At 32.1% G+C, this 14154-nt stretch overlaps 2 protein-coding genes across 2 annotated transcripts in view; both read left to right on the top strand.

Annotated features, from left to right (window-relative positions):
* The window catches only part of LOC126769269 (mannosyl-oligosaccharide alpha-1,2-mannosidase IA), a 65545-nt gene extending 60418 nt beyond the window's left edge, over positions 1-5127 (top strand). Inside the window, exons 4-10 of the mRNA XM_050487942.1 lie at positions 145-247; positions 613-720; positions 1445-1672; positions 2211-2349; positions 3283-3427; positions 3694-3810; positions 4091-5127. Coding sequence (XP_050343899.1) covers positions 145-247; positions 613-720; positions 1445-1672; positions 2211-2349; positions 3283-3427; positions 3694-3810; positions 4091-4249 — 999 coding nt within the window. The 3' untranslated portion in view covers positions 4250-5127. The remainder of the gene's footprint in view (positions 1-144; positions 248-612; positions 721-1444; positions 1673-2210; positions 2350-3282; positions 3428-3693; positions 3811-4090) is intronic.
* LOC126769261 (PH and SEC7 domain-containing protein) overlaps positions 1-14154 on the top strand; it is a 159877-nt gene that overhangs the window by 57905 nt on the left and 87818 nt on the right. The window lies entirely within an intron of this gene.

The following is a 14154-nucleotide window of genomic DNA, read 5'->3' on the forward strand; positions in this document are numbered from 1 at the left end:
GCTTACTTCATACCAAGTTTCATCAAAATCTTTTCAGTGGTTTAACCATGCAATAGATATATATATAATATGTTTCAAGTGAAAAATCGTAGAGGTAAATCTTAATAAATAAACACCTATGTACGTTTAAATTATATGTTACAGGCAAATCGACAATACCACTGGGCGGGAGCAAATAGTATTTTATCTGAAGTGGGTACTCTCCACATGGAGTTCACTTATTTAAGTGACGTCACTGGAAAGGATGGTAAGCAAATATTTAAATAATTACATTACAATCAATATCATCGTACCATATAATAAAGTTTTTTGCAAACTCGGTTATAAGATTATATACAAATATATATATATTATATATTTTAAATTACAAAAATTTAAAGGCTAGGCTAATATTTCACACTATTTAATTAAATATTATTACCTCATGTTTTTTTTAATTGATCGTACTTAACTCATTTAGTATTGGGTTTTTAACAATAAATACGAAAAGAAAGGTTTTTTTAACTTAATTTGCTTTGTGGTAATACTAGTTTTTCGTACCTTTAAGATCATCACGTAATGACATCTAGTGAGACCGTATATTAAATTGTTACTAATAAGTTTAATATTTAGTTTACAGACAGAAAGTGGATCGCATCCGCGAAGTGCTTCACAACATGCAGAAGCCGGAAGGGCTCTATCCGAACTACATCAACCCGCGAACAGGACAATGGGGTCAAAGTATGTGTTTCACTCTATTCGAAGTCTCAATGCTAATGCAATATTGTGCCTATTGGGTTAGAGGTAGTTTTGTGATGGTGATGGGATGAGAAATCGCAAGTGAAAAACACTAGTAGTCTAAACAGCGACCGCATAAAATGGTGGTCATAAAATATGAGTACAAAGTAACACTAATACATGAATATTAGATAATTGCACCATTGGTCTGGTGGTCTGTAACTTGAGCAATTTTTTTTAAATATATATTTTTAAATAATTGTCGCCGCTTAAACTATAGGCTTATTGATTGAACAGTACGCGCGGAATAAGAAAATTAAACTAACAGGTTTGGTTTCAACTCTGACTGGTTATAATGATGAATTATATCCCTGCTTTGAAGGACCTTTGTTATTTATATAGGAAGAAATTCTCACATACCGCAGGAGACCGGCCTGGCGGAATGAGGTTCAAACCTTAATACGAGTGTAGACTTTAACCCAGCAATGGAAACTCACGAGCTATTACCGTTACCGTTTAGCTTAACAAGTTACATTGATGTCATACCTGAGACTCCCATCGAAAGTACTTTTTAGCTATATAAGCTTCGTCTGTGTAACGTTTAAGTGAAACGTTTCACTTAAATAAATAAAATCCTTTTGGAAGATGTACTGATCTTATTGCACGCTCTTTATAATATTGGATTTTTAACATATATCCCTAACAAATGTTACTCTCAATATTTCAGGGCACACCTCTCTCGGCGCTCTGGGCGACTCGTTCTACGAGTATCTGTTGAAGGCGTGGATGGTCTCCAACAACGAGGACGAGCAGGCGCGCGTGATGTTCGACGAGGCGATGCAGGCCGCCCTCGACAAGATGCTCCGGATATCGCCCTCGGGGCTCGCCTACCTCGCCGAGGTCAAATACGGCAGGATATTCGAAGAGAAGATGGACCACCTATCGTGCTTTGCCGGTAAACTATGAATTTAGTTCAACTATATGATAATATAACAGACAAAATGATGGATTAATTTGATGATTATTAAAAAGATAGTGTCCAAATAGATCCAAACTATACTGAATAAATGTACGCTAAACGATAACGTTTGTTTGGAAAACGTTACATTTAAGTAACGTATAATTGTAAAAAATACGATATAAAAAACCCTCCGAATGTCTTTCGCCGGTTCGTCTCAGATCTTAGATATTAATTTCCGAACCGGAGGTAGATTTATGACAATCGATAAGTAAGCGTAACGCGTCCATATTAATTTCTCACGTGTTCCCGTCCTCTTACAACCCGGATTCCTTCAAACGAGGCGTGAAGAGGCATCTTGCGGGCCGGCAAGGCGGGGACGGCTAGTACAGAACATTCTTCCCGTCTGTACTGGCCGTCGTCGCGTTTGGACTCTACTACGACTCACCATCAAGTGGAGTAGAGTCATTTGCCCTCCCGGCGAATATAAAAAAAAATAAAAATAAAATAAAGATCTTTGACTTTGCGTTGTCAGGCGGCATGTTCGCGCTGGCGTCGACGACGCTGCAGAACTCGCTGTCGGAGCGCTACATGGACGTGGCGCGCAAGCTGACCCACACGTGCCACGAGAGCTACGACCGCTCGGAGACCAAGCTGGGGCCCGAGGCCTTCCGGTATGCTCTTTGTTACTTTCTTCCAAGCGGCCTTGGAACTATCGGATTATAAAACAAATCTATTAACGTCAGCTGTTCTAGTAGTGAAGTGTGAACTGTTTTCGTAGTTTCTGTATTATAACTACAGACTAGACTATACTATATTTATTCGTATCGGAACCGAACCGATGCGATGTTAACATATATAGTAAAAATTAAAATTAATTGTTAAATTTTATGCTAATAGTAGATAATTACTTTAAAGAATAAGAAAACGGATCAATCGCAACGATTGCGTTTCGATTCGATTGCAATAAACCACCACCACAACCACCAGTACCACCCACTCATCAGATATTTTACCGCAAAACAGCAGTACTTGATATTGTTGTGTTCCGGTTTGAAGGGTGAGTGAGTCAGTGTAATTACAGGCACAAGGGACATAACATCTTAGTTCCCAAGGTTGGTGGCGCATTGGCTATGTAAGCGATAGTTGACATTTCTTACAATGAATTGGCGTCCAGGTCGCTGAGAGAAAACGTTCCTTACAGCTCAAAGATTTAATGGACGGTATTACTTTGAGAGTGGCGAGGAACTTACATTGAAAATACTGTTACCGTTTACATATAAACGATTAGTGGAACAATGCCGTGTCTTCTTCTTTCGAATGTCAAATGAATAATTTCGGAAAATCAGCCGCTAAGCAACGATTATAAGTAAGGCCGTTAATTTCAAATAAATGTTATAATTTTTAAATGTTCCGTTACTTGTGTATTATTACGTGTACTTTTAGTGTAATATAGGTTAGGGACGCATTCTCTCAGTAGTCGAACTTTCACAGTAGAGAAAGTCTGTTTTGTTTTTTTTTTTAATATGTGTTTTTACACAAAACAAAACACAACGGGTGTTATATCATAATATTTTATCATAATATGCTAATATTTCGTATTGTAGATTCTCTGGCGCAGTGGAGGCGAGAGCGATGAAGAGCAACGAGAAGATGTACCTGCTGCGGCCCGAGACCTTCGAGAGCTACTTCATCATGTGGCGTCTCACCAAGGAGCAGAAATATCGCGACTGGGGCTGGGAGGCGGTGCAGGTACAGACGGGAGATGATGTCGTTGCTTCTAAACATTGTCAACGATCTTATAAACACAATTACTATCTACAATAATTTATTTTTCTATACCGTCTAGTCAAACGGCCCACGACCGTAAGCATACCTTATAATTTACAGACATAATAACGTACTGATTTCCGCTTTAATTTTGAATAGATTTATATGTTTAAATATCCTTCAAGACATTTTATATGCGGATGTAATCCATCACAATGCATGTGAGCTACAGTCGGCTCTGACCGCAGGCGCTGGAGAAGCACTGCCGCGTGGAGGGCGGCTACACGGGGCTGGCCAACGTGTACCACGCGGCGCCGCAGGGGGACGACGTGCAGCAGAGCTTCTTCCTCGCCGAGACGCTCAAGGTGCCGGCACCACTCGCACGGTCGCCTCGTACGACACGCTGGCGTCGTCCTACTGTTCTTTCTATTTCACCGTATTTCATCATCTATACCTCGAAACTTAATTTACTATGAATGTCAGCTCCTAACTGTACGTTTTCATTTGTAAAACTGCCTTGACTTAGTCCATATAAATCTAATTTGATATAAAATAAAATGTTAAATTAGTTTAAATAGTTTAAAAAAACAAGTCCCTTATTATATCGTGTATGGCTGATTTTAATTTGAACCGTGTATTTTCCAGTACTTATATCTACTGTTCTCGGACGACTCGTTGCTGCACCTGGACGAGTGGGTGTTCAACACTGAAGCACATCCCTTCCCCATCAAGGGGAAGAACCCTCTGTACCGATTGGCGAACAAAGTCATCGCCAACTCGGGAAACGAAGATAATCAGGTTTAAATTAAACGTTCGAATTGTATCAAAATTATTCCAGAAATAACATGAAATCGATTGAAACGGAACGTTGTTCGTGTTCTTAATTTAACTAAAGGACAGTTTTAGTTATAATTAAATGTTGAACGAAAAACATAAACCACGATTACTGATTTATATAATTTTCAAGTTGTGGTCGAGTGATTTGTGAATACCATGCAGTGTTATGTTTCTATAACATAACGTTGGAAGGGGGGGGGGAGTGACATTTTAAAACATTTATCTAAAACAATCCGTGAAAAATAATTCTAATAATTTCACCCAAAACAGTCAATGTATCGGGCTTTTTAAAATTATTTGAATTTTATATATATATATTTTTTTAATTCCAGTAATATAGATAACTATTATGACTTAAAATATATGGATTAATTGAAATTATTTAATTTATATATTTGAAATTATTTCGATACGAAATGTTTCTTATCTTCAATAAATCTGCAAAAACAGAAGCAATTTCTTTATTCTTCTTATAATAATTTCAATGAAACAAATTGACGGAAGTAGACATCGTTTACAATAATCTTTTAACTAAATATATTTATGAAAGCGAGCTTGCAGCAGAAAGCATATCTAAATAAATAAATTTTAATTTAATACTGTAGTCAAAAACAGTTTTAGAGACATTCGTTATTGTAGGCGAAATGTAGTGTACTATTACACTACCAAACGATATAGTGTTATTAAAGTTCATTCGGGTCCGCCGCGTGAGTACTGAAAGCTGAAAGAATTGAAGGGATAAAAGACAACTAAAATTTTCAGTTTCAAAATTATTTATATAATTCCGTTTAAGAATTTCGACTTATATAAAAAAAAAAAAAACACATTTTTTTTTCTTGAGCAATTACTGTTCGTGTAATGTTATTTATTTAATTAGTTACACCATCAACTTATCACTTGAAATTAACAACCCTTAAAATGTGTTAACAAAATTTACCGTGAAAAAATAATATAAACCAAACTAATCTATATTAAAATGAAAAATATAAGCGACTAATACAACGCATATGGTAAAATATATATTTTAGCCAAATATCCGAACGCTGGCGGGCTTGATGTCATCGAAACTCGTAAAGGAATATGTTAGACCGTGTATTGTAAATTATAATATTATTATATATCTTAAATTATACGAGACGAATACATATATGACGTAGTGCTAGTAGGTAATACATACGGAATTTTAATGTGAAATTGTTTTGTATTTCATTATTTTTTTTATTGCTTAATAGAAATGACTGAACTAAGAATATAGTCAATTAATATGATGAAATTAGTCTCAAATTGCAAGTTGGATAGTAAAATTTGTGCGTGATTAATAAATAAATTACATCTTTTTTTTTTGAAAAATTTTTCGACAGTGCCCGATGCCCATTATTGAATAATGATTCAATAATTTATTTTTTTTAATTTTTTTATATTTCATTCCTATTAAATAAGTAAAATTATGAAAATGTGTGAATTGAAATACTTCCAATTCCTTTTAGTTTGTTTTATAGATTGAAAATCTTAATTGCAATTAAACTAAATCTCTCTTTTATTTTTATATTAATTTCATTGTGTCTTATGTTCTTCTTAATTAATTTTTGTAAAAAAATTTCATATTAATAAATTATATAATTTAAGCATGAAGAATATGCCATGAGATTTTCAATTTGTCTCCTCTTTAACTCTTTCTCTATTTAATTATGTAATTATTATTAGATCTCAACGTTTATATATTTAAATATGCATTTAATAAAAATAAATTTGAAATATGAACGGTATGCGAAATTTCATTTTAATTGACACTATTGTTATACGGTAGCGGCCTACACAAATTATTACAATATAATTTAAATATTAAATTATATTATTAGTAAATTAAATTTATTTAAAAAAGGGCATTGTATAAAAAATATTTTTTTAGTTAAAAATAAATTTTCCAAATTATTTAGTTTATTTTATATACATAAAAATTTTTGGTAATTTATAATAAACCTTTGTCGGTCTCATTGATACGAAAGTTTTTTTTTTTCAAGTATGCACCCGTTAATTAAGCATTTCAATTACGTATTTCTTTCAACAGTTTCAAAAATTACCGATTGTAACATAAGCAGCGTTTTTTTAATGAACTCGTAACTTTCTGTAATTAGATGGAAGTAGTTGAATTTGTGTACATTATGTATATAATAGTCATAGATTATAATAGTTCTAGATATTTTTTGTGTAGACGTTATTTTGAATAACCAATATGATGTGTGTGACTGTTTATGTGTTTTTTTTTTAATTATCTCTTTCTATTTGTATAATAATGACTACTGCCATCTTAATTATCTGTTGTACAAAACCAGGTTGATATATTATGATAAATTACGTTAAAATTAATTTGTGATATAAAATATTGACGCGAGTCTCGTTCGGTTTGTTCAATTTTAATTATATTAAATAATACATTTTTTTTTGTTCATGTGAGAAATATATATTCTCGCGTTAATGTTTTGTTGTTAAATACTTAATCTTTATAATTATTTAAGACTTAATAAACTGATCACTAAACGATTTCATTTATGAAACCTTATTCTGTTGCTCAGTATGCCAGGTTATAAGAAAATAAATAACTTTGATAAGGTGAATTAATTTTGTTTTTTACTTACGTAAAATGCAAATAGTATAACTCAAAATAAAAGCACAGAATTCGCATTTACATATTGAAATTAAACAAATATCTTAAAATATATATTACGTTCAATCAATATCTTCGACAACAGACCTGAAAAAAAACTTCAATAAAACTAAAAAATCAATGTACAACGTTTCATAAATATGTAAGATTTATACTCACATAGCAAGGTAATATAGTTTAATGGCAATCGTTTAAACAAATCAGCCAGGAGTAAGCGAGTCTTGGTTAACTGCTCAACCTCTGATATACAAGTTTTTAATAAATGAGATGAGTATTATTAAAAAGTTACATTATATATATACTTCTTTTGTCATTATATCATTTTTAATATGTAAAAAAAATTATAATTAAAAATTAAAATGATAAATATCCCCATCCTTTTGAATTCATTATTTAAATGATGTAACTGTTTATTAATACTCGGAGCCTGTTATAATATATGTATGAAGTTGTAGTATTTAAATAAATAATGTAAATTTCAGTTACTAATAAAAAATGTTTATATATATTGTTTTTTTTTCTTACCTTACATAATAAACTAATTGATACTTTTCATGATAAAAAAAAAACATTTTTAAGCACGTTTATGTCTGATAAAAGAAAAGACAACAGATAATATAAGTGATGTTTTATATTTGTTTAAGTGAGCCCATCATCAATATTAATAAATAGAAATGGTAAAGATTTTTCGTTGTTTATTTTTTATACACAAAACCTACAACTTTTATGTCATTATCTTATTTTTAAAATATATATTCAGTTATTTAGGATAAATTAATTTATATACTATTAATATTTGAGTGTGTGCAAGGCTTTTCCAATTATTTATTTTATAAATAATTTCGATTTTATTTTCGATTTATTTGTTTGCAGCGAATACAATCGATCCACCACTAAATGTCATAGAATGTAACTATAATTATTACACAATAACCCTTTTTTTTAAAACTGATATACTTGCGGTAAACTAATATATGTCAGAAGCTATAAATAACAAAGTTAAATAAGATTAGGAAGTATAGATATTTATTTTATTACGCATTTTCGTAATCGGCTGATCAAAAAGAGAATACTGAATTGGACTGAGCATAAAGACTCGGTTCAAAAAATACCGCTGAGTGGTATGGTTAGTTATTTTAACGGTTACAGCGACAGAAGAACAAGAATATTGACATTTATCATAAATTTTCCATACATTTAGAACGTTTACAAAACATCATAGAACTTTTTGCTGCTATTATCCCTATACGTGAATATAGTGTTCGCGATGATATGTTTTTTATCAAATAACTTATATCAGATTATAATTGTCCAATAATCAAGACTTCCTTTTGGAACAAAACATATAATTATATAATAATAATTAATATGAATTCCAAATCTGAATTATTTGGCTCTGTTGTTGTAGGCCGGATTTACGCAAAAACTTCGTTTTTGTTAGACAGCGTTTAGCTATCAAATTATATTAGATGCCTATAGCTACACCTATTTTTAAATAAACAGACTATGTTTATACTATATTTTTAAACGGTGCCTTTGGTCTAGTAGTTATCTTATAAACTACTAAAGTTTACTGAAGTTTCCACTATCTCATGTCTGAATCCAGAGTCGGGCAAATAAAAAGTTGTAGGCCGAAATTCGATCAAGATATTTATTACATTTGAAATATTTGCTTTTTAAATATATATATATATATATATATATATATATATATATATATATATATATATATATATATATATATATCAAATATACATAATATACCTACTATAGGCATTAATTAGTACCCACTGCTAAGTCAATTAGATTTGATTATAAACTAAATAGCTAATATACATTGAAGAAACACTATCAGAAATTTCACCAAAAGAAAATTCACTAAAGCGAAATTGTAGCGCTCAAATCCGGTATCTCACACAATCATTAGGCGAGTATTTTGGGGCTGGCGTCGAAGGCCGAGAGTCGTAACTTAAATGTCGGCACACGATTGCCTGGCCTAACATTTACCGCGTTATTCCCGTGACATCCAATTAGGCGAATGGCTTTGTTTGTTAAATCGACTAGTTGTAACTTTACAACCTTTTTTATTGGGGGTGGATTTATTCAATTGTTTATTCATTTTGCAATTAAAGGTGCCAGCAGTTTATATATTTGTTTAATGTTTTTCATTCTGAGCTTCGTTGAAAACATTATAAGTTTTCTTATTTGAAAATTCACTTCCATTTTTTTAGGCCAATTAAAAAATATGGTTACTATTATTTTATAAAACACTTAGTATTATACTTATTTGTATTAGAATTGAATATTTAATACAATTAATTTATTATTTTTCAATATTACCTACGGATTATATGTTTCAATTTCATGTATATACATCAAGACAGTTATCTAACTAATATAGCCGAAAATAACAACCTACTACGTATATACGTATGCTTTACGTTTATAACAGATTGACCTTTTATGTACGTGCACTTATTTTAAACAAACATTCTAAAATACCTTGTATCAATTTATCAAAAATGATAAAGCTGCATAAATCTCGTAACGAAACACAACCTTAATTATCTGTCGGAAACCAAATATTGTTTCAATTAGTCGAGGCAAGACAATTTTCTTTATGGGTTCGGGACGCTCCCTGTCCCCATTCTAAACACCACCAAAGGGTGGTGGGGTTGAGCTGCGCTGAAACCCGAAGTTTACCATCAAGACCACTGAAATAGTTGCGCGACTGACAAAGTGACGAACGTATCTCGCGGATTTTCAAACCTGACAACTCGCTTGTAGTTTCAAAATATATATAAGAATTTTGTCTCTATTAAAGCTGAAAAAATAAAATTCAGTAAATAAAAATCGATAAATTTTAAATAAATGACCGAAAAAAGGAGAACTTGCGCTGCATATTTTTAAAAATATTAAGCAAGTAACGGCCAAATACACCTGTCAGTCATGAATTATCCGATTATCCTCTACTTCGCTACATGTCTACTGTTTGAAGGTAAGTAAAATATACTAGGTTAGGCTGATTGTATATAACTTACTGATTGTCAAATATTAATTAACACTTTCACAACTATCATTGCTATTGCATTATTTTCCACAAAAAAAACTATTTTCGACTTTCGATTGCAATTAAATTACTGAAACTTGCAATTGAATATCATGAAATTATTCTCATTTTTATAGTTATAAGAGAGGGAGGAATGGCCAAGGCGATTGCTTAGATTAGGTTATTCTCATTTCCGTCTTCGGTGAAACAAAGATTTTCAAAACAAATTTTACCGAATCTTACAAAAAATGCACCGACTTTGAAAAAACCCTATTTGAGTTATTTTTAATACTATTATATATTATACTTCAATATAAAATATATGACACAACTTGGGGATAATGTCCCACTGCTGGGCTAAGGCATTCACTCCTTTTTAAAGAGAAGGTTTGAAGCCTACTACGCTACTCTATTACGCTGCGGGTGCGGTCGGTGGATAGACGAGGTAGATTTTCATGTGCCACATGCAAGTTTCCTCACGCGGTTTTCGCCAAGCAGTTGATTATAAACAAACATTAAACACGTCAAAATTTAATGGTGCTCTTGCCCGGGTTTTTCAGTATCATCACGGCTAACATACTTAAACAGGATAAAAATTAAATCAATCATCCAAATCGATCTAGTCGTTTACGAGTAATCGGTAAAAGTACATTTAAAAAAACGCGTGGAACACATTCCCTGTCGCTTATAGAAATCGCTTGCAGATTACACGAAAGTAAATGAAAATATACCTAGATACAATATCAACAGAAACGTAGTATTTTGAAATTAAATTAGGAACATACAGACAATTGACTTATATATGAAATTCTCTAAATTTTTTTTATTGAAGTTTAACTTTTGGTTTTTTATATGTATAATATTTGTATAAAAGAAACAGAAAAGTAGAGCTATTATAAAAACGTAAAATATGTCGTTGACTCAGCTGGTGATTGATTTTTAATCTGAACGTTGTTTTTTTTATTTTTTAACTTGTATTAATTTTAGAAGATATACTCGAAACTTCGATAATTACATTTAAACAAAAACCTTAAAAAATTATATTTTTGATGAGATACTAAAAGGATTACGTAAAAGAAAATAAATTTACTCGGACATTGTACGGTAATAAATATTTTATTACGAAAACTATATACAATCACATGATATTTGGTACTAGGCTTTATTATACATAACATAAATATCTATTGAGCTCCAAACTAGGCGACAAACCTGTATCTCGGAAAAACTTATCAAATTTGTCAAAATTTTATCATTAATATACATAGTGTACATTACAATTTCAATTAATAAGGTTTTCTCTCGTTACATTTATAATACTTTAGTGTTTTGCCTTATTGTATTTGTATAGGTGTGTGTTCGTATTTTGTGGCTGCAATTTAAGAGTTTCTCTGCTTCAAAATAATTTAACGTCATCAATCATTAATAATTTAGTTTTACATTTGTATAGATTTAGATTGTGTATCTTTATGATTTTATTTATTGTATTGTATAGTCAAGGACTTAGAAACAGAGATTGTTAATTTGCAAATTGGATATTATGTTATGTTGCTTATAAAAAAAAACAATATAATTTGTACGTGGCGTTCAATGCTAATCATGGGCGAGTGCGATGTTTTCTCAGGACATAGGTCACACATAATTAAATTTAACGCTATTACAATATCTACAGACGACGTTAAGTTTCTATACGTAATCTGAGACATGAGGTTAGAGTATACCTATTATCAGAACAGTATAACAGTTTTAAAAAATATTATTGCAATAGTCAAAAAAATAATGATGATTTGTCTACGCATTTCTAATGTTTTAATGTCTATGTAAAAATGCCGATGAGTAACGCCTCAAATAAAATCGAAGCATTATATTGGATCGTAGTTTAATATTACACCTTAAAAAGCAGCTTTTAGGTCACTTCCGATTGACGCGTCCAAAATCAAACCAGTCGTCACAATTCAGAAATTATCTAAAATGTCGTTGCTCGATTACTATTATTATTGTATACTTTATAAATAACAATGGTGAAATAATTAATGATGGACTTCACAAGTTTCTGTAAATGTCATAATTATTGGCATATATAAAATCCGTACTAATAAACGCGAAAGTGAGTCTGTTGTTTGTTTTTTACGTTTTCACGTACCATAGATATCTATGGTACGTGAAAACCATTGATACCCGTGGCTCAAATGGGTGCGAGCGTGGGCCGATATTATTCCCTTTTTACCAGGATCACATAGACTCCTAGGAGCTTCGCAGATATTAATGTTTACAGTTTTTGAACCTGAATTTTAACTTTTTTTCATAAAATCTTAATTATTGAATATATATTATTTTACATTCAAATTAATTGGCGACGTAAAGGTCACAAACACCCTTGAACCTTTACAATTGCGTCGTGAGATAGCAGCACTGAGCGCTTTCTATCGACTGTATCACGGCGAGTGCTCTGAGGAATTATTCTCTCTAATTCCTGCTTCCCCCTTCCTTCTTAAGTCCACGCGAGCTGGTTCTCGATGTCACCGCCTAACTGTGACATCAATTCCATCGCGAACAAAGAAATTTGGCAACTCCTTTCTTTGTCGCACTTCCAAAAAATGGAATTCCTTACCAGCTCACGTGTTCCCCTCCTCTTACAACCCGGGTTCCTTCAAACGAGGCGTGAAGAGGCATCTTGCGGGCCGGCAAGGCGAAGGCGGCTAGTGCAGAACGTTTTTTCCGTCTGTACTGGCCGTCGTCGCGTTTGGACTCTACTACCACTTACCATCAGGTGGAGTAGAGTCATTTGGCCTCCCGGCGAATATAAAAAAAAGAGAATAGTTTATTCACTGGGTATCAACATTTTTAATATAATAACAATAATGATTAAGCATACCATGAGCCATACCAGTAACTAATGTTTCCCATAGTGCAACATTCGAATACGAGTAGTGCTTCCCAGGAATTAAAAAGAGATGAAGTATCATAGATAGATCCCCGTGGCTTAATGGGTGCGAGCGTGGGCCGATATTATTCCCTTTTTACCAGGATCACATAGACTCTAGGAGCTTTGCAGATATTAATGTTTACAGTTTTTGAACCTGAATTTTAACTTTTTTTCATAAAATCTTATTTTTTGAATATATATTATTTTACATTCAAATTAATTATGAGAATAGTTTATTCACTGGGTATCAACATTTTTAATATAATAACAATAATGATTAAGCACACCATGAGCCATACCAGTAACTAATGTTTCCCATAGTGCAACATTCGAGTGCGAGTAGTGCTTCCCAGGAATTAAAAAGAGATGAAGTATCATAGATAGATCCCCGTAGCTTAATGGGTGCGAGCGTGGGCCGATATTATTTCCTTTTTACCAGGATCACATATACTCTAGGAGCTTCGCAGATATTAATGTTTACAGTTTTTGAACGTGAATTTTAACTTTTTTATAAAATCTTAATTTTTGAATATATATATTTTCCCATAGTGCAACATTCGAGTGCGAGTAGTGCTTCCCAGGAATTAAAAAGAGATGAAATGTCATAGACGGATCCCTGTGTCTCAATGGGTGCGAGCGTGGGCCGATATTATTTCCTTTTTACCAGGATCACATAGACTCTAGGAGCTTCGCAGATATTAATGTTTACAGTTTTTGAACGTGAATTTTAACTTTTTTTCATAAAATCTTAATTTTTGAATATATATATTTTCCCATAGTGCAACATTCGAGTGCGAGTAGTGCTTCGAATTAAAAAGAGATAAAGTGTTGTAGTTGAGTCTATACCTGGCTGGTGATAAAGAAATAAAGTTAGTTGTCAAAGAGGTGATGTCTATAATATACAACATGGTGGCAGCGGTTTTGTTAAATATTAATTATTAATATTTAAAATGTAAGAAGTGCGCTAAATTTATAAAAGAAACTTGAAAAAAGAATTACTTATTTTCGAGGAAATGTGATTGACTATTTATATTATGACTATTTATTTATTATATATTTGATATTATAAGGCAAGATATATTTTTTTGATTCAAAATATAACACGCGCGACCGCCATCTGAACTAAAAATTGACGGCGGAGGTCCCGTCAGCCGGGCTGATGCATGGAAAAAATGGAAGCAAAAATTTTTACTATTTTTGAAAGCTTTAGGAGTACATGCAGAATCAATGAT

Source organism: Nymphalis io, chromosome 6, assembly GCF_905147045.1.
Source record: "Nymphalis io chromosome 6, ilAglIoxx1.1, whole genome shotgun sequence".
Taxonomy (NCBI): domain Eukaryota; kingdom Metazoa; phylum Arthropoda; class Insecta; order Lepidoptera; family Nymphalidae; genus Nymphalis; species Nymphalis io.